Consider the following 23,550-nt stretch of genomic DNA (forward strand, 5'->3'; position numbering starts at 1 on the left):
AGGAGGGAGGCGGCGCGGCGCTCCGGCCGCCGGGGAGAGGGGGGCCACGGCCGGGCTCGCCGCCCTCCCCCCGGCGCTCTGGCCGCCCTCCCCCCCGGTGTCCTCCCCCTGGCCGGGGCTCGCCGCCCTCTCGCCGCCCTGCCCCCTGTGCTCTGGCCGCTGGGGGGAGAGCAGAGCCCCCGCCGGGGCTCACCACCCTCCTCCCAGGGCTCCGGCCGCCCTCCCCCGCCCCCCGCGGGGAAAAAAGCCAGAGCCGGCCCTGTGCAGGCGGAGTCGATGCGGGGAGCGTCAGCCGTCACTTACCGCAGTGAAGACACCGCGATAAGTGGATCTAAGTACATCGACTTCAGCTACAAAGTGACAGAGTCCTGTGGCACCTTACAGACTAACAGAAGTATTGGAGCATAAGCTTTCGTGGGTGACGAAGTGCGTATTCACCCACGAAAGCTTATGCTCCAATACTTCTGTTAGTCTATAAGGTGCCACAGGACTCTTTGTCACTTTTTACAGATCCAAACTAACACGGCTACCCCTCTGCTACTTGACTTCAGCTACATTATTCACATAGCTGAAGTTGCGTAACTTAGATCAATTCCCCCCCACAGTGTAGACCAGGTCTCAGACTTGCTTAGTTTTTGTCTGGCTTGGATTATAGAAGCCGTAATCTTCTACCTGACTGTGCATTTTGCTAAATATGAGTGGTCTAACACAGGTTAAAAATCTTTCACTAATTTATTGATTTTTTTCCCCCCCCTCTCCCCCAACAAATATAAACGTGGGTTTAAATGCCAGATGTGAACACACCCAAGCTGTGGAAGAGCATGGATATGTATTTTAACTTGCACGTAGGACCTAAACTTAATAAATTATAACTTACACAGGTACTTATGTATTAGTTATTTCTTTGTTGGCCCAAGCAGGATTTTGTTACTTGTTACTTTCACGTTGAACACATCATTGATTGTCATTAGATGATGAAGATAATTGAATGATTTTTAGCTAGAGTCCAGCTTAGTTAGGTTTTCTTGTTACAGCGGACAGTTTTCTGCTTTGCCAGTTATAAAATGAATTGTAGAGTACTGCTTCAGTTCTGTGAACTGAACTTTAACATTTTGAAGAAAGGCGGCGGGGGGGGGGGAGTAAATTTTATCTTTTATGACAGCAGGCTGCTTAATACATTCTGTCTGGTATCTAGGGGAGAATGATACACAATCTGTGGAGGCTTATTCTCCAATCTCTCTTGCCTCTGCCTCACCAACCCATCTTTGACAAATTTTGTTGTTCCATCTCTGCCTCATCTTTGAGTTTTGTCCATTCCTTTCTGTTCCCAATGCAAAATATCCCTTGATTCCAGGTCTTGATAATCTTGTGCCATTTTTTTATTACAGGTTCTTTCTCTCTGAAGGAACTCACTCTTCGCCCCTCTAATTTGTCCAAACTCTGCTGCAATGTAGGGCTGTGGCTCACAGGCACAATGTGCCCATAGGCTTTGCTCTTGTCTTGTCTCTTGACTGGCTGTTTCTTCTTGCTATTGTTTTATCTTGTTTGAGATTGTAAGCCTTAAGGAAGAATCTATTTTATACAATAACATGCCATATAAGAAATAATTGTTAGTTCCTGGACCTTGCCAGTACCTCAAAGTAAGGTTTGTATCACTGTGAAATGAAATGAGGTCTAAATTATCACAAAATCTACAAAAATGTGATGCACAAAACAAAAACGTTCTTATTCGAGCCCACAGAAATAGGAGTTAATATTAGTGAACTGTTAGTATGCTGGTGTATTGTATTAGTATTTTGCGGGTGGGGTGATTGAGGGATAAAGTAATGATATTTGATTTATTTATATAGGAATCTTATTTTCATTGGACTTTTGGAGTAACTGAACCAGACTGCTATGGAGCAATTGATGTTGATACTGGAAAATCCATTGTCTTTGTCCCCAAGCTCCCTGAAAGCTATGCAGTTTGGATGGGAAAGTAAGACATCTTTTTCAATCTAGCCACTTATTTTACAATTCTGATGTATCTGGCTGTTAACTGTGTGCATAATGTAATCAGTTGATATTTCAGTTCTTAAAGTGGGTTTTAATGGTAGTGAAAGGTGCTGGATTAACCACATTGGAGACTGGAAATCTTCTGTTTAAACCAGGGCCGGCTCTAGGATTTTTGCTGCCCAAAGCAAAAACAATTTTGGCCGCCCCTCCCCCCCCCGTTTTTTAATTACCCCACCCCCGGCCCCGCCTCAACTCCGCCCCTTCCCCAAATCCCCAGCCCTGCCTCCTCCCCCCAGGCTCTCAAGCCTGGGAGGGAGGGAGGGGGAGCGGCGGCGCGCGAAGAGCCTGGGAGGGAGGGGGAGACTCCGAGTGGCCGCGGCGCGGGCGCTGCTTCTCCACCTCCCTCCCAGGCTCTCAAGCCTGGGAGGTTTGAGAGCCTGGGAGGGAGGGGGAGACTCCGAGTGCCCGCGGCGCGGGCGCCGGTTTTTCCCCTCCCTCCCAGGCTCTCAAGCCTGGGAGGGAGGGGGAGTAGCGGTGCGCGAGCGGCAGCGGAGGTTAGCTAGGGCGGCCGGGGCACATTTTTAGGGGCGGCATTCTGGCGCCGGCCATGCCGCCCCTAAAAATGTGCCGCCCCAAGCACCAGCTTGTTTTGCTGGTGCCTAGAGCCGGCCCTGGTTTAAACACAGAACAAGGAAAACTGTACAGCAAGCTTTCTTAGGCTGCCTTGCCAATTTACCTCAACCCTGACTTGGGAGGACCACTTCTAATGGTAAGAAGAAAGTTCAGTCTTCATTACCCCACTCGGTTCTTGGATTCCCTGCTGAGACTGCTAGCAACTGACATTTTTGTTATGGGATAGTCTATGAAGCATTCACTAGATTTGACAAGAACTGAACTAAGCTGAATGCAGCTCATTTTATATACATTCTAATAATATATTTAATCAAAAGATCACTTAGGATTTTATATTGATTGTACATCAGTTTAAACTCTTATTGTCCCAATCTCTGATAATCCTGGTTGAGCCACTGACATGCCATGTGACCTTTGGTAAGTCACTTGACCTGCTTGCACTTCAATCAATTGTAAGAACAAAATAAAACCAAATGAAAATATCATGATGCTGCCTGTATAAATAAAGTACCCAAGTAAGCGGATCCTCTGAAGCACTGAGCACCTTCTGCCTGGTACAGCATTGAGGCTTGGACCCTCAAGTATTATTAGGGCAGATTAAATTTGTCTTATTAAAGGCCTCATCTTGAATTTATTGAACATCTGTATCTCTCATTAACTTAAGAAATTCAGGATTGTGTTTTAAATTGATGGTGGTGGTGTAGTTTTCAAGTTGGTTTAAAATGATTCTTCCAAAACTCTGTTAGGTAACAAGTTCTTTATTTTTAAGGGTTATGGTGCAGCCCTCCTCTTCCCTTCCCCCATGCCCTGACATTTAAGAAAATATAACAAAATATATCAATAGCAAGGCATTTTACCAGATTATAGAACTAACTCGGTAGTTTGTGTGTACATACATGCTACTTAATGTATGCATATATGCACTTTCTGATGGGTAAATTCTGGTAACAATTCCCATCTGTTGTGAAGCAGGAGATTGATGAATGAATCTGCATCCTTGCAATGGTTTTTCTCCATTCTCCTGAGGCTGTCTCGTCATTGGGAACATAGGATTTGTCAGACCCGAGGTCCATCTAATACATATTCTGTCTCTGACAATGGCTGGTGCCAGATTCCTCAAAGGAAAGTGTAAGAACCCCTCACTGCGCAGATGTGGGTTAATCGACCCTTCAAATTAGGTCTTCTCCCAATATCTAATAATTAGAGCTTGGTTTAAGACCTGAAACATCAGGTTTGATATCCCTTCCAAAACTGTTGTAATCCATTATGACAATTCTGGATATCTGTACAAATGTCCAATTACTTTTTGAATCTTGCTAAGCCAGGAGGCAGGAGACTTCTTTTTTAAGAGCCTCCTTTTCCCCTTTTTAAACCTGATTCTCAACTTAAGCCCTCAAGACCTTCCATTAACTCTGCATTATTGAATAAATCACATCCAGCCAGAAAGCTTGTGCTCTGGCATATTACTATGCAGTACTTTTTTGGTAAACCTTTTGCAAACTTTGCTAAAGTGACTTGGGTGTTATAAAACCCGTAGGCTTATGAACAGAGCGCTGGAAGTGTGTGGATGCTGAAATTGCTAATGCCCAGATTTGCAAACAAGCCTTTCTCCTTGGATCAAATCCTAAACTGATGCTTCATCAACTCGCAAAATCATCTAGGCACTTTTGATTCTTACTTAACAAGGATTTTTGCATATTAAAGAATCAAGAGCTCTTGTCTTTTGTTTACTTCTTAATCAGTTTTCCCTCTTCAGATCCATATCCTGTTTCAGTCTTCTGAATCTTAGTTTCCCAAAATGCTTGTTATGGTTCAGGGATGAGCTGTACTTGTGATTCTCCCCTCCCTCTCCCCCCACCATGGGCACTTCTTCCAAGTGACAGGCCTACACCTGTACTATTGAGTGCAACCCCCAGTTCACCTGACTTTAGACTGTATCACAAGGCTACAACTCCCCCATTTACCACTGTATCTACCTCAGCTGGCCCAGCTGGGTTCGGGTCACAAGCTCCCAGGGTAAACTTTAGCAGTGATTCAGGACAGCTTCTTCAAAAACAAATATGATTTATTGGTTCATAGAAACTTAAGCAAAGTTATAACGATTAAACCCTATATATGTATTTCTTACCTAAACCCAACCTTTCCTTGCCAGTTTAGGTAGGTTCTCTTTAATCCAGGCTGCCCCAAGCTTTGGGGCTGGGGGAGACAGGATGCCCCCTGCAACTCCTGCCACCTTGAGAGTCTGACTTCCCCAGTTCAGTGAGTGTCTCTCCTCAGCTCACAGGCTGACTTTTATCTGTTCCAAAGACCTGACTTGGGACCCTATGCCTGGGCAAAACGGTTTATATATTTCTTCAGAAGGGATAGGCTGTGGTTTCCCAATAGTAGATTCAAAGTATTGTCCATTTGGGAACCAATCAAATAAGGTTATCTGCAGTCATTCATTTGGTTTCTGCAACCCAAAAGGTTTGATTTTAACCCTTAACTAGCAACCTAATCCATCAAACCCACAGATATATAGAAATCTGTTTATAGAATGCATGATGGTTAATGCAGCTACTGCCCTCATTTTTCACAATGCTTAGTTGCAAATAGGTGTTCATCTGTAGTATATAGCTCATAGGTGTGTATATAGTGCTTTATTTAAAAAAACTTCAGTTTTCAATGCTTTGAGGTTCTGGCCTGGAGACTATCACCATACATCTGATCAGTTCAACATTAATGATATTATCCTCACAACATCCTTGTGAGGTAGGGAAATATTTAAACTCATTTTACTAAGGCACAGAAAGAGAATATGCTTAATTTTACTTGTGTGTTTGGTCCTGTGGTAGTCCATGGAGTTACACATGTCCATGACTTTAAGCCTGTGAGTAAGTTTTTGCAGGGTCAAAGTCAGAAAAGGAGGTCTCTAGCGGAGCTGAACCTCAGTCTTCTGTGTCCCCGACCAGTGTCTTAACCACCGAACGATTAGAAGATTAAGTTTGTAGCTCTTTCTTGTAGGACATAAGCAATTCTCTTTCCAGATCCTGTTGTTTCAGTTCACTTTTATAGTAAAAATTGCTCAATACCATAGCCCTTGAGAAAGTGGTCCTTTTATATTCATTTACTTTTTCAGAATCTTAATTATATTTATCCTGTGTCTAATAAGTTATAAAGCTTTTGGCCCCTACAACATTTCAGAATCTGACTGTTTCTAATTTTGTTGTGATCTCAAATTGGATTGTTTCTAACTGAAGCTATTACCTTTATTTTAATGCTAATTTTGAGGAATACAGTTGCAGCCAATCCCATGTGCTGAACTATTAGATAGACCATATGGCAGGGCATGTCTGCTGTCTTCTGAGAGAGATTATGTGACTATTATTGTCTTAAAGCTACCTTGGAACTGAAATTGTTTATGATCACTTTAGAGTGGAATATTATTATCAGAAATGTTCTAGTAGAAAAGGTGCACCTGTCTGGCAAAGTGTAGATGCTACTTAACTCCCACAAGTACACCATAAACTCTATTCCCAGTGTAGGCTATTTGCCTGTTGTAGATAAAGCTTTACTACCTCCTCCTTGGTTCTTTTATGCTAGTTGAGATATGCTGCTTGCTGCCCACACTGATCATGAATGTCTGATCTGAAAGAAAGGCCTTCTAAATTTATCCAGTATCCATCTTGTCATATTGTATTTCCCCATCAAGTGTTATTCCTTTGTAATGTACATATTATAGCCTTCTCAGTCTAATGTTGTGAGGCATTCATCATCAATTTGTTTGTGAATTATAGGTTTCTTGCATCAAAGATTTTGGTAAAACTGAGTTTTGTTGTAATTCTCTCCTTGCAATGTATATTAGAATAATTTTATCATCACTGGTATCTTTGTTTTCCAGACTCCTCTCCCTATCCTTACTGAATCCCTTTGTTTGATTCTTGTTTTGTTTTGTCAGCCATTGTCATGTCCCTTTACTACTTGTCAGAAAGATGGATGAATGACTCATTTGTGAGTCAGAATTCCTGCTTCATAAGCTAGTTGGCAGGAGGTACCGCACTGTGTTGAGGTTTAGTTCGTCCCCTGAAGTCTCAGTTTTAAGTTAAAATTAGTTTTGAAAGAAAAACAGCAAATTAGTTTGCCTTCCATCCCATTTTTATTTATCTAACGTGGTTAGCCTTGGAAGTTCTCTTGCATGCAGATGCAAAAGGTACTCTCAACCCACTGAGGAAACTGTTATTTAACATCAGAGCAATGCAGATTGCTTTTATCCTTGTTGTACAGTATTCTGCAGTCTTAGATGTGTCTGTAGCATCAAGTCTCCCAGTTCATAGTGCAAAAGGATTTTAATGTATTTGTTGCATTGTTTTTTATTTTTATATAAGGTAGATGTGGGAAGTTTTCTCTATGCATTTCTGTCTTGATACAAACAGATAGCATGAGTGAGTTTTAAGAGTTCTCTGTATAAATGTTAAAGGATTGTTATCAGTTGTTCGTAAGATCCTGTTTAACTGTTAATTTTCTGTAGTTCTATCTAATTTTTGAGGCAATTAAATTTCCTTTTTGCTGCACATCTAAGGAAACACACACAATTACATGTATAGAGAGCTGTTAAGTAAATTCTGCAGATTGGCCAGTGGATCTTTCAAAAATGGGTCTACTGAACTTTTTTATTTTTATGATTTTATTTTGGCCAAAGACAGAGTGTCACAGAGAGAATTTGCTTACAGATGGACAGAGTGTTAGATTACAAATATGATCATGACTATTGCAATCTTGATCTCACCAGCTGCAGGTTTTTTTTTCATTGACTGTTTTGCTTATCTTTAAGCCAGTGAGCTTTCTGACTGCTAATGCAATATCAATTAACAGTTGAAGTGATGATACAAAGCTCTAATGGAGACGTAACCCCATATGAGGCAGAGTTAAAATACAACAAATAGTATCTAATGAAGGCAGGAGGCAAGGACTAGTAGAGTTCAGTTTAATGAGCCTGAAAACTTGAGAAGACCCAACACAATGCTCAAGTATCAATTGGATGGTGGAGATAAAGTTCTCCAGGTGAGAGTAGTCAAGCTTAACATGAAAGGTAATTAGATCTTCAAATATGTTAAGGGCTGTTATAAAGAGGACCGTGATCAATTTGTTTTGCATGTCTACCGAAGGTAGGACAAGAAGCAAAAGACTAAATCTGCAGCAAGGGAGATTTAGGTTAGATCAGGGGTCGGCAACGTTCGGCACGCGGCTCGCCAGGGTAAGTACCCTAGCGGGCCGGGCCAGTTTATTTACCTGCTGACGTGGCAGATTCCGCCGATCGCGGCCCCCACTCGCCGCGGTTCGCCGTCCCGGGCCAATGGGGGCGGCGGGAAGCGGCGCGGGCCGAGGGATGTGCTGGCTGCGGCTTCCTGCCGCCCCCATTGGCCCGGGACGGCGAACCGCGGTGAGTGGAGGCCGCGATCGGCCGAACCTGCCGCGTCAGCAGGTAAATAAATTGGCCCGGCCTGCTAGGGTGCTTACCCTAGCGAGCCACGTGCCGAATGTTGCCGACCCCTGGGTTAGATATTAGGAAAAGCTTTCTAACTATAAGTGTAGTTAAGCTCTGGCTTCCAAAGGAGGTTGTGGAATCTCCATCACTGAAGGGTGTGTGGTTTTTTTTTTTTTTTTTTTTTTTTTTTAAGAACAGGTTTGATAAACACCTGTCAGAGACTGTCTAGGTTTACTTGATCCTGCCTCAGCATAGGGGGCTGGACTTGATTTCCCCAGGTCACTTCCAGCCCTATATTTATGATTTTGTGATTATATGAACTGAAGAAATACTTTGATTGTTGATGAGTTCAAATATCTCCTGACTGCAAAAGTGGGCAGGGAACATTTTTCATAAGGAATAATTCCAAGATGACAGCTACAGGATAATCTTGTTCTTTTGAGGGTACCTATAGGACTTACGGGTCCACTGCAAATCTTAAAGTGATAGAACTATTTATATGGCAGTTAGGCTCTTAATAATATGGGAACTGAGTATGAGCAGTTTCCCTAGTGTTTAGATGGTCTCTTCCTTGGCTGAAGGATCTGTTCTGGGTATCAACTGAGGAGAGCCATTTTATATAATACTTTTGATTCAACCTCCTTCTTGGTGTTTGGATGGCAGAGAAATTCTTCTAGGATGTTTTAGAGAAATGTCTTGCTTTTGAGAAGTATCTGTTCCTCCTCTTCTCATTTTCCTAGCAAGATATTTCATAAAGTCAAGAAAAATATATGGGTTACAAAAATGGAAATACACTAGCATTTTTTAATAATGTATTTCCAAGATTATGTGATGCAAAGCCATTAGCATGTTTTGTTTTTATACTTCGAGAGGATTAAGTTAGTATGACTGCATATCTTGCAGAGACTTCAATTTTACTAATTAATGCTGCACCTGCCATTTTCCTTGCCTTAATTATAAATGACAGAACTAGTCACTGCACTGATTAAAGATATTTTGTAAAGTGAAATATACTGTACAACAGCTGCTTTATGTGCAGCACATGCCAAAATAACTTAATTGCCTTGCCATATAAAGAACAGTTTTTAGTGAAAATAAAAATACTTTAACTCTTTCATGCTTTCTTTTAATTGAAGAAATGTATATTAAATGGGGACTGAGCAAATATTTATACACAGTTTCATATGTTTTTAGAAACTGAAATATATCATTGGGTTGCTTAGCGGTGGAGGCATTAATCTAACTCTGCATTCCATTTTAAGTAACATCTTCATGGAGAAGCTATGCTTGACTGGTAGCTACCTTACAGCACAAATATTATTTGTGAATGAACACTTTTATATAAAAAAGTTTTATCTTCAGAGCATGGTACAAACGTTAATCCAACACCCTAATGAGCACATCACTTTATCACTTTCACCATTGCCTAACAGGTTAAAGCCAAAATCAGCCTATGGTTTTGGGTTCTGAACTTGAGACAGCTTGTGGCTGATTTTTTCAGAAATGCTCAGCACCTACTGCCACTCTGAAAATGGCAGTTCAGGTGACCGCTGAATGCCAAACAGCGAGTAAGTGGAAGACTGGAGATTAGGATTCAGATCTCCAAGTCCTGTCAAGACTGCACTGCCTCACCTTTACTGTTCTTACTGTGGGTTTGTGTGTGGGGATTGTAATTATAGTATAGAGCTGTGGTATCGCTTTCTCAAATGATGTTTCTTTCTAGGGTGGAAGTTGTTGACTTGTGTGGCTTGAGTTGACTGTGCTTCTCCTGTTAAATGACATGCAGTATGGTAAATGAGTAACCTCCCCGGAAAACTGGTGTTGCACGTTTATCTTCTTATGCCATGGTATTATTCATTTCAATCACTGTTGAACTCCGTTATTTCCAGTGCAGTCTTAGGTTCTGGCTTCAGCAAGGCAAAGCTTACAGTAAGCAGGCACTGTGCAAATTAAGCTGCCTTCCCCCAGCTCTTTCAACAGATAGGTGTTCAGTGGCTTTAAAGGTGACCATTGCTCCTCTTCTTCTTCTTCTTTATATGGGTTTTTCAAATCGAATACAGTTTTTCAGGTATGGCCATACCAATGCTTTATGCAGACGGTGGCCGCCTCTGTAATATAGTACTCTCTGTGTGTGGCCCAAAATTGCACTTTATGTGTATTTTGGTATTGCATTCCAAACTAAATTGCTGGCTCACCCCTGAGTCTCTTTCCGCATTAGTGCTTTCTAAGTTTCTCCCTAAAATGGAATGTGTTTGGGACTATCCAGAAAAGCAATCACATTTGTCTGGCAAGATTTGTTCTGTGTAAACCCTCATGCTGCTTATTCCTCATTATTCTATTCTTCTCCCTAAGTGTAGTAATTTCCACACCTGCCTTCCATACCTTTGTTCCAGTAGTTCATTTGATTTACATTATGATAATTGTCAGGATTGCTCTTGCCACATTTGATGATAATTGCATTTCTCTAATCTGCAAGTCCCTTCCTAATTCTCTGACTTCTCAAAAATTGTCAATGGTACAGGAACTTCATTGGCTGACTCTCTTAATATGCCAGCTATGTACAAGTCTGCCAGTCCACATTACATGCTCACATTTTCCAAGTATCTCTTTTATCAGTTTTTGTAATCAATAGTTATTTGTACAGGACTTTCCTTCCCTACTAATTGTTTAAACGTCTTTGTTATGTATTTCTAATTGAAAAAGGTTGGTAACTGCAACTTTTGTCATTATTTTTCCATCACTAACTTTGGTGAGACTACTTGCATGAGCAAGACTTGCCAGATATACGCTGAATTTACAAGTTCTAGGAGCATGTAGAAATACCTGAATATGCAATTTTAGTAAATGTTAAAGCTCTCTTCTTCAGATGTGGAGGAGAATGAATTTAACCCTAAAGTAACTAAATCTACTTAATGGTGTTTGCGCTGGAGTTTGTTTTTTTTTAATAATCTTGCTATGATTTAATCCACCACAACAGAAAGTTGAAATTCTTGCATAAGTATGTATTATACGGGCCTCTGGTGCCAAGAGAATGTTCTTAAACCCACCAAGTATTTATTTTATATATTAACGTTATAAATACTACAAGGAATATATAGTACAGTGCAATAAGCTCCTAATCACATCTCAGCAGTATCACCAAGTCCTAGTTTTCTTTTGAGCAGGCATGCCATCTGTTTTTTGTTCAAAGATTCAAAAGCTGTTATCTGGAAGGTCAGTTGCAGTCAAAGAAATGCCCATAGGGGATTTTACATGAGTGCTCCAGAAAGATTCTGCACCACCTCCAGAGACCAAAAGACCAAAAAAAGCCTTTTGGATAGAAGCCTGGATTTTAAACTGACTCAGGGCCTTCTTCCTGATCTAGCAAACAGACAGACAGCACCCTTGGTCCATGGAGTTGGCCTATTGAGGCCTCATAAGACTGTGTGCTTGTTGTGAGGGGAAGCTGTGATGAATTTGTAATCCACAAAGAAACCCCTAGGGTGGGGTGATATCTGGTAAGCTTATTAGTATGCATGTAGGCTATTTTACTGTTAGTTTCTTAATAGTGATTTTTACAGTAAGAATAAAGTAGGCTTGAGTAGAAAGTCTGTGTAGTAACTTACCTGTAGCAATCACTCTATTATCAGTCTCTGAAGAGAAAGCAAGCAGGCCTATTTCAGCAGATTGTTTTTGCTGGGAAATACACAGTGAAGGCAGGGAACTGTGCATCCTGGACATACCCTGGTAAGAATCAAATGACGCGTGTGTCCACCCAAGGGAGGCAATAGCTGGGGAGCTGGAGCCTTTGCTAGGCCACTGAAGGGAAATGCAGGTACAGTTGCCCCAAGCTGTGATAACCGTAACTTTTACAAAGTGAACATTGCAAGGTGAGAGAAGACATTGCAATATGAATGAACAGGGGAAAATCTGCCTGCTTGGTTGGTTGTGGGGGTGTAGAACAAACAGAGGCAAACCTAGAATGGAAAAGCAGATGAGATCCAATGTGTGTAATAGTGCAGTAGAATTCTTTTAGGACACTACATTCCATGGTGTCCCCACTTTTGCTCTTGTAATTTTAGAGTTTTGAACATCTGAGCTCTCTTCTGAACTCCCCTTCCCCCCGACCCTGTTGCTTATACATCAGAAATTCTCAAACCTCATCTGATTGTCAGAGAGAAAGCGTGGGCCAGTAGATAAGGCATTGGGTTGGTCTTAATTCTGTTCTTATTCTCTGCTCAATGACTCATTGTGGCCTTGGGCAAGTTATTTTAACTTCTTTGTGCCTTAATTCTCTTATTGTATGATGGGGAAATGAGACCCGCTCCTTTTAAAGCTCTTTGGACACCTCTGAAAATCACTGCAAAAGTACAGAATGCTATTTCTTTGTATACTAGCACAACTGAAGATGACAGATGTGTGTTCTGACAATACTTGAAACTGCTGCAATGCACTCGGGAGAGGACACACCAAAACAGTGGTTTTGGTTTTGTGGTGGAATTTTTTTCTAAATAAAATCCAGAAAATATCTTCAATGTATAGCTATTTTTTAAAGTCCATCAAATACAGGGCTCAAACAAGTCAACAGTCTCCTAATAACATGCTTGTAGCACTGTTAAGATGTCACTTTTTCTCAAAATTGTGCCTGTTTGCCAATCTTGTTGTTCAATTCACTGCTGTACAGCCAAAATGCTTCTGAAATAAATGTAGTCAAACTTTACTAATTCTGGGTCACTGAGAACGAAAATGATGCTTAAAATTGTTGATTGGCTCTAGTTTTCAAGATATGCTATTGGGTCAGTATATACGACCCTTGACTTGGGAATGGTGGAGGATAAGTGAGTTATAAAGGGAAGGGATCTCAATTTAAACCAGAAATGACTAAAATACATCTCTGACTGGATCTATGAATAAATCTATGACTGGGTTTGGACAGTACTTGCTTTTTAGGCAAAACAATGAATGATGCAATCTGAAGCTGGTATTGCGTCATACATGATATGAATTGCATCATGTTATTCCTAGAAGTCATGGATGATGCAATCATAACAAAGCTTACATCACTCTGCTGAACAAATTGCCCTATATCAGCTCTAGAAATCATACAGTGTCGTGCTCTCTTATTTGTCAGTGTTTGATTTTTGCAAAGGGACACATTTCTGTTTAGCCAAAGTGAGCAGAGATGCCTCGTACTTGTGTGAACAGTGCAGATAACTTCTGCTATGTTTGTGGTGAAGTGACTTTTGTATCACAAAAGTGCAGTATAACCACTATGGTTAAGAAAGCCTTTTGACTGCAAAATTGGAGATCAGGACAAGAGGTGGGCTCCACACATATGCTGCAACACTTGTGCAACAAATCTTCGCCAGTGGTTGAACAGGAAAAGGAAATCTATGCCTTTTGCAGTGCCAATGATTTGGAGAGAGCCAACAGATCATACCAGCAATTGTTACTTCTGCATGGTGCCTCCAGTTGGGAAAGGTGTGTCAAAGAAGAAAAAGTGGACTGTGCATTATCCAAACAGTCCATCAGCTATACGCCCAGTACCCCACGGAGAAGGACTGCCGGTTCCTGATGCACCAGAATCATTCTCACTTGAGTCAGACGAGGAAGAGGATGAAACTTCTGGTCCTGAACCATCAATGTCACAGGACCCACATTTTCTCCCATCCTCCTCCTCTGAACCACACCTCATAACACCAGGTGAACTGAATGACCTTGTCAGGGATTTGGAACTACCCAAGAGTAAGGCAGAGCTGTTGGGCTCCAGACTACAGCAGTGGAATCTCCTGGCAGGTGATGTTAGGGTTTCCATGTTCCGTGACCGTCAAAAGGATCTTGTCCCATTCTTCTTCATGGAAGGTGATCTTGTAGCCTGCAACAACATCGATGGTGTGATGGCAGCCCTCAACATCGTTCACGATCCAGATGAGTGGAGACTGTTCATTGATTCATCGAAGACGAGTCTTAAAGCTGTTTTGCCATCAATTCCAGTTGCTCATGCAGTCCATATGAAGGAAACCTATGACAACATGAAACAACTTTTGAAGTGCATAAACTATGACCAACATCAGTGGCAGCTTTGTGGCGATTTGAAGGTTGTTGCTCTCTTGCTTGGTCTGCAGACTGGATACACAAAGTACTGCTGTTTTCTCTGCGAATGGGATAGTCGTGCAAGAGATTCCCACTACATCAAGAAAGATTGGCCACTCCGACAGTCACTGGAGCCTGGGAGGAAAAGTGTTCCGCATCCACCACTTGTTGAATCAAGGAAGATTTTGTTACCACCCTTACACATCAAGCTGGGTCTGATGAAGAACTTTGTCAAGGCCATTGACAAAACACAAGCAGCTTTCAAGTACCTCCATGGAAAATTTCCAAGGTTAAGCGAAGCTAAGATAAAGGAAGGTGTCTTTGCTGGTCCTCAGATTCGTGAACTTCTTCGAGATGATGCATTTGACCATGCACTGCGTGGCAAGGAAAAGACGGCATGGAAAGCCTTCCAGTTAGTGGCAATAAATTTTCTCGGAAACAACAAGGCAGACAACTACAGGTTGTTGGTGGAAAACCTCCTCAAGGCATACAAAAGCCTTGGTTGCAACATGTCACTAAAGATAAATTTTTTGCACTCTCATCTAGATTTTTTTCCACCGAACTGCGGAGCAGTGAGCGACGAGCACGGCGAGCGATTTCACCAGGACATTGCAACAATGGAGAAACGCTATCAGGGCAAACGGAGCCCATCAATGCTTGCAGACTATTGCTGGACAGTGACAAGAGATGCTCCATTTAATGAATACAAGAGACAAGCCAAGAAGCGCCGAGTAGACACTGAATAGGACTAAACTATGTACATAATAGTTTTTTGCCTTTTGTTTCATAATAAATTTTATTTATATAACTCTTTTGCTGATTTTTAAAGTGTTACGTAAACAGGACAGGTGAAATATTATCATGTATAGCAACCATAAACACATGAAAAGACCTAGGTTTACAATTTATGATTAAAACTCTATCTACACAATATACATAGACATAAAATGTAAAAACTTAAATATCTTAGAAACAGTAGCCAATCAGTTGTTTTAATTGTCATATTTGAATTCAGCACATCAAAATACATAATAAATAGCACATTTTATCTCTGAAGCAGTCGACTTCTCAAAAATTGTAGACCAGTGTAATTTTTAATGTTCTGTCTTCTACAGCTCTCTACATGCAGTCCTGAGATCCTGGCTTTCATAAATATCCTGGAACTGAGAAATTAAAAGATATAATATTTTCAGTGTAGTACTTGTATAGTTGCATGATTGCCATCTCAGTACAGTAAAATCCTTTATTCTCAAAGTGGCACAATTTGGGCAACAACAGTGCAAGCTTCTGAAGGCTACCCTGCCAATGTGCTTCTACCGTGTAGTGGAGGCACCAACTCTAGCAGTGAGAGGGTAGTTCAGGCTTCATATATATTTAGTCCAAGAGTGCCATTTATGATGATGATACTCTTGTGATGTGAAGAGTCTAGTAGCAACAGTATTGAGACTGCCAATTTGTCTTGCACCAGCTGAACAATCACATTATAGTGTTTGGTCAATGTCAGGGCCAGACAGAATTGTAGTCTGAGGTGTGAAATAGTCCTTAATGCATTATTTCTAATTCCCTGAGCACTACAGGCTAACAGAGCCCAGAAATTGTTTATAGAATTGTATTGTTTTTAAGTAATCTCTGTGTTTAGGGAGTCCTGCATCTTGTATCATCTCCTCTTGCATATGAGTGGGCTCAACCACTCTAGTAATCAAGAAGACTTGGCTAAAGTTGCAGATTCGATTACTTCGCCTTTTTCAATCAAACCCATCAGGTTGAACATTTGACCTTCAGTTCAATTCCTTTTTGAATTCTGCTTGGTTAATGGCTTCTCAAAAATCCATCTTACTCTTGAAATCTATCTAAATCAACAGAGTAAAGCTGCATACTTGTATGCAAGAGACTTCTTTTTCTCCTGGCACTGAAACCCGACAAAATTAGGAAATGGGTACCAACTCATGGTACTGTCAAGCCCATTTGGGCTATTTTATATTCCATATCTAGGTTTTTTTTTTTTTTTTTTTTTTTTACCTTTTCTGTACAGATAAAATTCCTTTTTTGATGCATAGGTGAGTGCCTTATTTTTGACAGAGCCAGGAACATCTGTTGGTGTCTTGTAAAGCCTCCTGTGTTCCTTCTAGCAGTTCTTGACAACCTCTTGTTTTGTTAACACTTCGCCATCTGTTAACCTGATGCTATTGTAATGAGGGGTGAGTTTCTTGACAGCATTAAAATGTCGCTCTTGCATCTCATCTCTTACTCCATTTCTGTATGGTTGTTGATGTTTTCTGTTCAGCTTGTCTAATTATTGGCAAGGTTCTTATTCTTTATATACAATCTCACTGTAATTTCTTCTTAGTTTTAGGATCATTCTATATTAGCGATGAGAGATCACTTTTTGTTTTTGCCCTTTGGGGCCTAATTTTAGGAGCTATTCTTGTCCACTTTGCCTCTTGAACTCATTTATGTGTGTGTTTGCATGCATGTGCGTGAATTTTGAAAGGTGGGAAGAGGGATTACTGTGTGACCTGTTTTGTTTAATGACTTTCTAGTGACTGGGCGAATTTGTGCTGCGTAAAGATACGTTAAGTAGACTCACATATTCATATACTCTTTTTACTAGAATCTAGTGGGTTAAATCTGTTGTTCTGAACTTGAAAGTTAATTTGGAATGGAGGAAGTGATACTGTTGCATATAAATATTTTTTTTTTCTTAAAGAAGAAATACTCTTGACTGTACAGCCTGCTGGATTTAGCTCTACTCTCTCAAAGCTTTCAGAATTCCCTAGTTCTCATTAAAGGGATAAGAGCTTCAATAACTTCTCACATAATCGAGAACATAATAGATGCAGGATCTTTTAAGGAACTGTTCTTGGATTTCTTTACGCTGAGAAGCATCTTGCATAGCTCTATTCCTTTAGACTTTGTTTTACTATGTAGCCTCTTTCATATTCATCTACTTTGTTTTTTATCTCCAGCTATGTTAAATCTTATTTATAATTACCACTTGTATGTTATTAAAAAGAGATGTTATTACAAGGGGCTTGGAGCCTAAGGCTAACACAGTAAGTAAATGGACAAAGCTTATGGGTCTACATTTTAATCGTATTAAACACTCTTTAGTATGGCATGTCTTGCCTCCTTTCAGAACTTATTGTCTTTCTCCCTGACATACTAATAGAATCTCAAAATGGTTGCTGACTTTCATTTAGACGGTATTACTGATCCTTTTTAAAATAAATTGAATGAATCACAATGGTGATTTTAACTGAAGGCAGACTTCAGCTATTGGAAATTGCAGGTGAGTCTTATTTGGCCCTATTATATATTCATTAATAGCATGCAGGTGGTCAGATAGCCTGGAATACTTCATTGTTGTCTACACTGCATGATATTAATTTAGTGTCTTCCTTTCACAGGAGACCCATTATCTAATATTTTGAGTTTGCTTTAATACATAGTGTTTATAATTCTTTCTTTCTTTTGGGATGTAGCAGTGAGGTAAGACCTTTCTGCGTAATTGCAATGTACAAACAAGCCATGGTGTAAAATACACCACAGAGTTCTGTGTAACCATCAAACAATGTCATGATTGGTTATAGTACATGTTAGTCATACATAACTTAGATGTAAATTTACTTTCTCATATCAAGTCTCTTTGACCTTTAAATTATACTTTCCAAAAATGTTGGATTGATTCTTCCTATGCTGGAAAAATAAACATAAAAACTAAATTATTTGTTAGGATTCTGATGTTTCTCATCCATCTGCATAGTTAAATAAGCTGAATAAAAGAGAACATAACTAGGAGGAGGTGTTGAATGCAGCTGAATGGGTTTGGAGGTTAGCTTAAGGCAAAAGAGAGCATACCATGAAGGTGAAAGTGAACTATCAGTGTAATCATTCCATAGAAATCCTATTGCAATTCTCATTATGTGAAGTGAAAATAGCATAGGACAAACTGACAAAAGCAAGAAAGTCCACATTGAGTCTGTTGCACCATTTTGTAACTGAATGGCATTTTACTTAGACATTGCAGAATCCATGGGCTTCAGCAGACTAATACAATATTGTGTAGTGATGCAAACCGTAGATGGCTGTTACATTTTTAATAAGAGTGCAGAAGGTTAACGTTATGTTTATCCCCAATTAAGGAAAATATATTCTATCTCTTAATAATATGCAATAACAAAATAAAATAAATGCACAGTTAGCTTTTCAGTATTCATTCATCTCCTTGTTCTGTGTGTGAACTGTGTCTCTAGGTTCAAAGGTGGCCTTGGTTCTTATGCCATACTCTATTGACTATATTTGCTGGAGCATTTTCTACAGATGTCAGTGGAGTTGTGCATGTTACAGACAACAATGTCTACAGAGCCACCATTGGAATAAATATTCCAACGGTATGGGGAAAACTTGTGAATAAACACACTAACTAACTCTCTTCATTTGCCAGATACTACACTTGATTACTACAGTATATTATAGTTGCCATTCTGTCCAGGATATGCTGTTGTACCCAGTTCTCTCAGTGGCTGTTGTTTATGTAGAACGAGGAAAAATAATGGCCATGAGTCTGTATTGAAGATGCGTGTACAGAGGTATCTTGATTTGAGTTACAAAGAGTTTCACAATATTACTAAAATAATATTTAGACAATAACAAGTGAGTGTTCATGCATTGCTAAATGGTATCCAGGATGATGTTAGTCTTAACATATTAAGAAAGGAAAATGTGAATAATTACAAACTCTCTCCTCTGTCCGTAATATCAGATTTAAGATTTCTTTAATTCAGTCTGCTGCTGAGCTACTTTTATAGCTGACTCTTATTGTAGGGTGCCTGGGCATACTTTGCTGACAAGGTGACATTTAAATGACTTTTCAGTAATTAGCATTAAAAAACCTTGAAAAATTAACTACTATTCCAACTTTTTTTTATCTCTGCCCTTTTTAAAAAATAAAATTTAAAATGTCACAAAGGGAACTTATGACTTTCCAGTTTTTTAAATTAAGCCTCTGTTTCGGCAGAAAGCATTTGAAATTGACTCCAGACTGTTTCTTCAACTTTCATTAACTGAAAAGAATCTTAATAGATGTAAACAATTTTTTTTCAACCAGAAAATTAATTGTTTTTCATAATACTCCTATTATTGTGTGATAAAAGTGAGATTCAACACAAGGGCTTATGCAAAAATAAATAAATAAATAAAAAGTGAGTTCCACCTTAAAATAGATCCACTGAAAAAACAGAAAAGAAAAATGTCCTAAAATTTTTAAAAGATTCATGTGAAAAGTTACATATTCCACCAGTAGGAGTAACTGATTACATATTGAAGGTTGGTAGGAACAATGTTTACAGACCTAAGCGCGCGCGCGCACACACACACACACACACACACACACACACACACACACACACACACACACACACACACAAAAAAAATCAGTGTCAAAGGTATCAAAATATTAGAAATTGGCTTAGATACATGTATTTCATTCAACAATAGTTGTCATCTCATGAATTCTGCTCACAACTTTAATTTAGCATTCATCACTTGTAATTTGGATGCACTTTATTATACATAGCTCTCTTGACTGGAGTTCTGAAAACTAAAACACTATTTCATCATGTTTGGATTATTTATACTCTTGCCATAAAGTACTTTAAAGTAAAATGAAAAGTTTAATGGAGTTCTTATGGTAATATCAAATCTTTATAGAATCATAGGACTGGAACAGACCTCCCAAGGTCTTCTAGTCCAGTTCCATGCATTCATGGCAGGACTAAGTATTATCTAGACCATCCCTGACAAGTGTTTGTCTAACCTGGTCTTAAAAATCTCCAATGATGGAGATTCCACAACCTCTCTAAGCAATTTATTCCAGTGCTTAACTACCCTGACAGGATGTTTTTCCAAATGTCCAACCTAAATCTCCCTTGCTGCAATTTAAGCCCACTGCTTCTTGTCCTATCCTCAGAGGTTAAGGAGAACAGTTTTTCTCCCTCCTCCTTGTAACAACCTTTTATGTACTTGAAAACATGTCCCCCTTCTCTCCACCCCCCCCTTCTCTTCTCCAGATTAAACAAACCCATTTTTTTTCAATATTTCCTCATAGGTCATGAGGTTTCTAGAACTTTAATCATTTTTGTTGCTCTCCTCTGGAATTTCTCCAATTTGTTCACACCTTTCCCAAAATGTGGCTCCCTGAACTGGATACAGTACTCCAGTTGAGGCCTTATCAGGGTGAAATAGAGCAGAAGAATTACTTCTTGTCTTGCTTTACAACACTCCTGCTAATACATCCCAGAATGATATTTGCTTTTTTTGCAATAGTGTTGCACTCTTGACTCGTATTAGCTTGTGATTCACTATGATTAGGGCCCTACCAAATTTACCATCCATTTTGGTCAATTTCACGGTCATAGAATTTAAAAAATCTTAAATTTCATGATGTCAGCTATTAAAATCTGAAATTTCACCGTGTTGTATTTTATGGGGTCCTGACTCATAAAGGAGTTTCTAGGGGGTGTCACGGTACTGCTACCCATACTTCTGCGCTGCTGCTGGCAATGGCACTGCCTTCAGAGCTGGGCAGCTGGAGAGCAGTGGCTGCTGGCCAGGAGCCCAGCTCTGAAGGCAGCACAGCCGCCAGCAGCAGTGCAGAAGCAAGGATGGCATGGTATGGTATTGCTACCTTTATATCTGCGCTGCTGCTGGTGGGGACTGCCTTCACAGCTGGGTGCCTGGCTAACAACTGCCACTCCCCAGCTGCCCAGATCTGAAAGCAATGCAGAAGTAAGGGGGACAATACCACAACCCCCCTAAAATGATCTTGTGACCCCCTCCCCCCCCACAACTCCCTTTTGGGTCAGGACTCACAATTTGAGAAAGGCTGGTCTCCTCTGTGAAATCTGTATAGTATAGGGTAAAAGCACACAAAAGATCAGATTTCACGGGGGGAGAGCAGATTTCATGGGCCATAATGTGTTTTTCATGGCCACGAATTTGGTAGGGCCCTAAGTATGACCCCCAGATCCCTTTCTGCAGTACTCCTTCCTAGGCAGTCATTTGCATTTTGTATGTGTGCAGCTGATTGTTCCTTCCTAAGTGAAGTACTTTGCATTTGTCCTTATTGAATTTCATCCTGTTTACTTCAGACCATTTCTCCAGTTTGTCCAGATCATTTTGAATTTTAATCCTATCCTCCAAAACACTTGCTTAAATCGGAGGCTCCTCCCAGCTTGGTATCATCCTCAAACTTTATAAGTGTACTCTCTATGCCATTATTTAGATAATTGATGACTATAATGAACAGAACTGGACCCAGCACCGATCCCTGAGAGACCTCCCTTGATATGCCCTTCCAGCTTGACTGTGAACCACTGATAACTACTCTCTGGGAACTATTTTCCAACCAGTTCTGCACCCACCTGATAGTAACTCCATCTAGGTTGTATTTGCCTAGTTTGTTTATGAGAAGGTCATGCAAGATAGTATCAAAATCTTAAATATCTTAAGATTTGAAGTTGTTTTGAATTATTGTGCAATGTAGTCAAGTGTAGCTTTAAAATAGTTTTAATCAATGGAATCAAGGTTTGATTGGGTTTCAAGATAGAAAACACAGCACAGTTAATAAAGCTGCTAAGATAAGTTTGTGATATTTGGATATGTCCAACGTACAACTATTTAAAGTAACTGAAACAATAAACAAAATCTAGTGGTATATTTGTAGATATACTCTTAGATCTATTTCACTGATGGAAAAATGGAGAGAGGTAATGTCTACTTCAAGGGGTCACGGGATGGACTTTCTCACCCCAGTGAAAGAGGTGCCAAAAGTCCCATTGACTTCAATGGGGCCAGGCCTTAGCTCTGGGTTACTGATTCCTACTCCACTGATTTAAACACTATCCCACATACAATTATGAATTTAGTTGGGCTGGATGAGAAGTATAGAAGCGAGTAAAACTTGAAATTTATACTTAGTATGCGGAATGACTAGACATTCATTATCTATCTGCTAGAATTCTAGCAAGTTTCTAATGCTGGCTCTCTATACCCACTCTTCTGATGGTAGTTCTTGTGAGTGAGCTGTCTGGGATGGAAATTGGGGTGTGACTTTTTTTAAAATACTTTCTTGTAATTTAGGATCTGATATGACTTGTATCCAATTTCCTTACCACAAAACCCCTCCTTCTCATCACCTCTCTTCCCTTTAGGCCATGTCTACACTACAAAGTTAAGTCGACTTCAAGTAAGTTGACATCGAGCCTCAAATTTAAGCAAGTCAATGTTGTGTGTCCACGTTATACTCATTGTGCTAGCAGAGTGCATCCTCACTAGCAGGGCTTGCATTGACGCACGGAGCACTGCACTGTGGGTAGCTGTCTCACAGTGCACGTAGCTGAGTGGAATTTTGGGTTGGGCTTGCAATGCCTTATGGGACCAAAACATTGGTGTGGGTAATTATGGGAACATGGCGTTAGCCTCCCATGATGCACTTACCTCCGTCCCTCCCTCCCTGAAGTCAACGGCGAACAAACCAAACCTTTTTTCGTAAGCCTGGGTTACCTGCGCGGATGCTATAGCACGATAAACATGGCCCTAGCTCAGCTGTATATTGTTGTGAGCATTAGAAACACCTTGTGCCTTATCCTGCAGTATTTACACAGCCGATACAGAAGCCTCCGCATGGAACAATGATTTTGTGTGTGTGTGTGAAACTCGTGATATTTGTTGTGTTTTAAAGTCCCAGCTGCTGAAATAAAGAGATTGAATGAGAATCTGAGCTTTCATTAAAAAATACAAGTTTTTCTTTGAGTGCTTGCTCATGTCCATTCCATGTTAGGTGTGTGTGCGCTGCGTGCACCATTGCCGGAGATTTTCCCCTCAGTAGTATCTGTCGGGCCGGCTCTAGCATCCTCTGGTGCCACATGCTTATGCGTCGGTATAAGGGGCACTGCCAGCTACCCACCCTCTCAATTTCTTCGTCCCGCCAATGGTGGCTGCTGGAACAGCTCCTCTTGCTTTAGCAAGGCTTCTTTTCAGTGATTTTGTATTCTGTTTCATAGTTTAGTTTCAAATATAGTTTTGTGTGTGTGTGTGTGTATATATATGTGTATATATATATATATTGTAGATCGTGTTAGTGTAAATAGTTAGAACGCCCTCTCTCCTGTCGTCCCAGGGCTCTCTTTGCCCTTGGGGCTGAGCATGCCTTGGTCCCCAGGGTTCAAACCTTGCGCTGCATGTGGCAAATCTGTGCCCATGAGTGACCCACGTTCCAGTTGTCTGAAATGTTTGGGAGAAACTCACATGAGAGACTGTTGTCAGATTTGTTGGGACTTTAAAGCCTGCACAAAAAAGAATAGAGAGATAAGACTGAAAGCTATCAT

The 23,550-nt window shown here is 40.4% G+C and overlaps 1 protein-coding gene across 2 annotated transcripts in view; it reads left to right on the top strand.

Moving 5' to 3' along the window:
* Positions 1-23,550, top strand: part of PEPD (peptidase D) — a 220,681-nt gene that overhangs the window by 9,346 nt on the left and 187,785 nt on the right. For both annotated transcript variants that reach the window (XM_065416423.1, XM_065416424.1), the window contains exon 3: positions 1,851-1,978. In XM_065416423.1, coding sequence (XP_065272495.1) covers positions 1,851-1,978 — 128 coding nt within the window. The remainder of the gene's footprint in view (positions 1-1,850; positions 1,979-23,550) is intronic.

The sequence above is a fragment of the Emys orbicularis genome, chromosome 14 (assembly GCF_028017835.1).
Source record: "Emys orbicularis isolate rEmyOrb1 chromosome 14, rEmyOrb1.hap1, whole genome shotgun sequence".
NCBI lineage: Eukaryota > Metazoa > Chordata > Testudines > Emydidae > Emys > Emys orbicularis.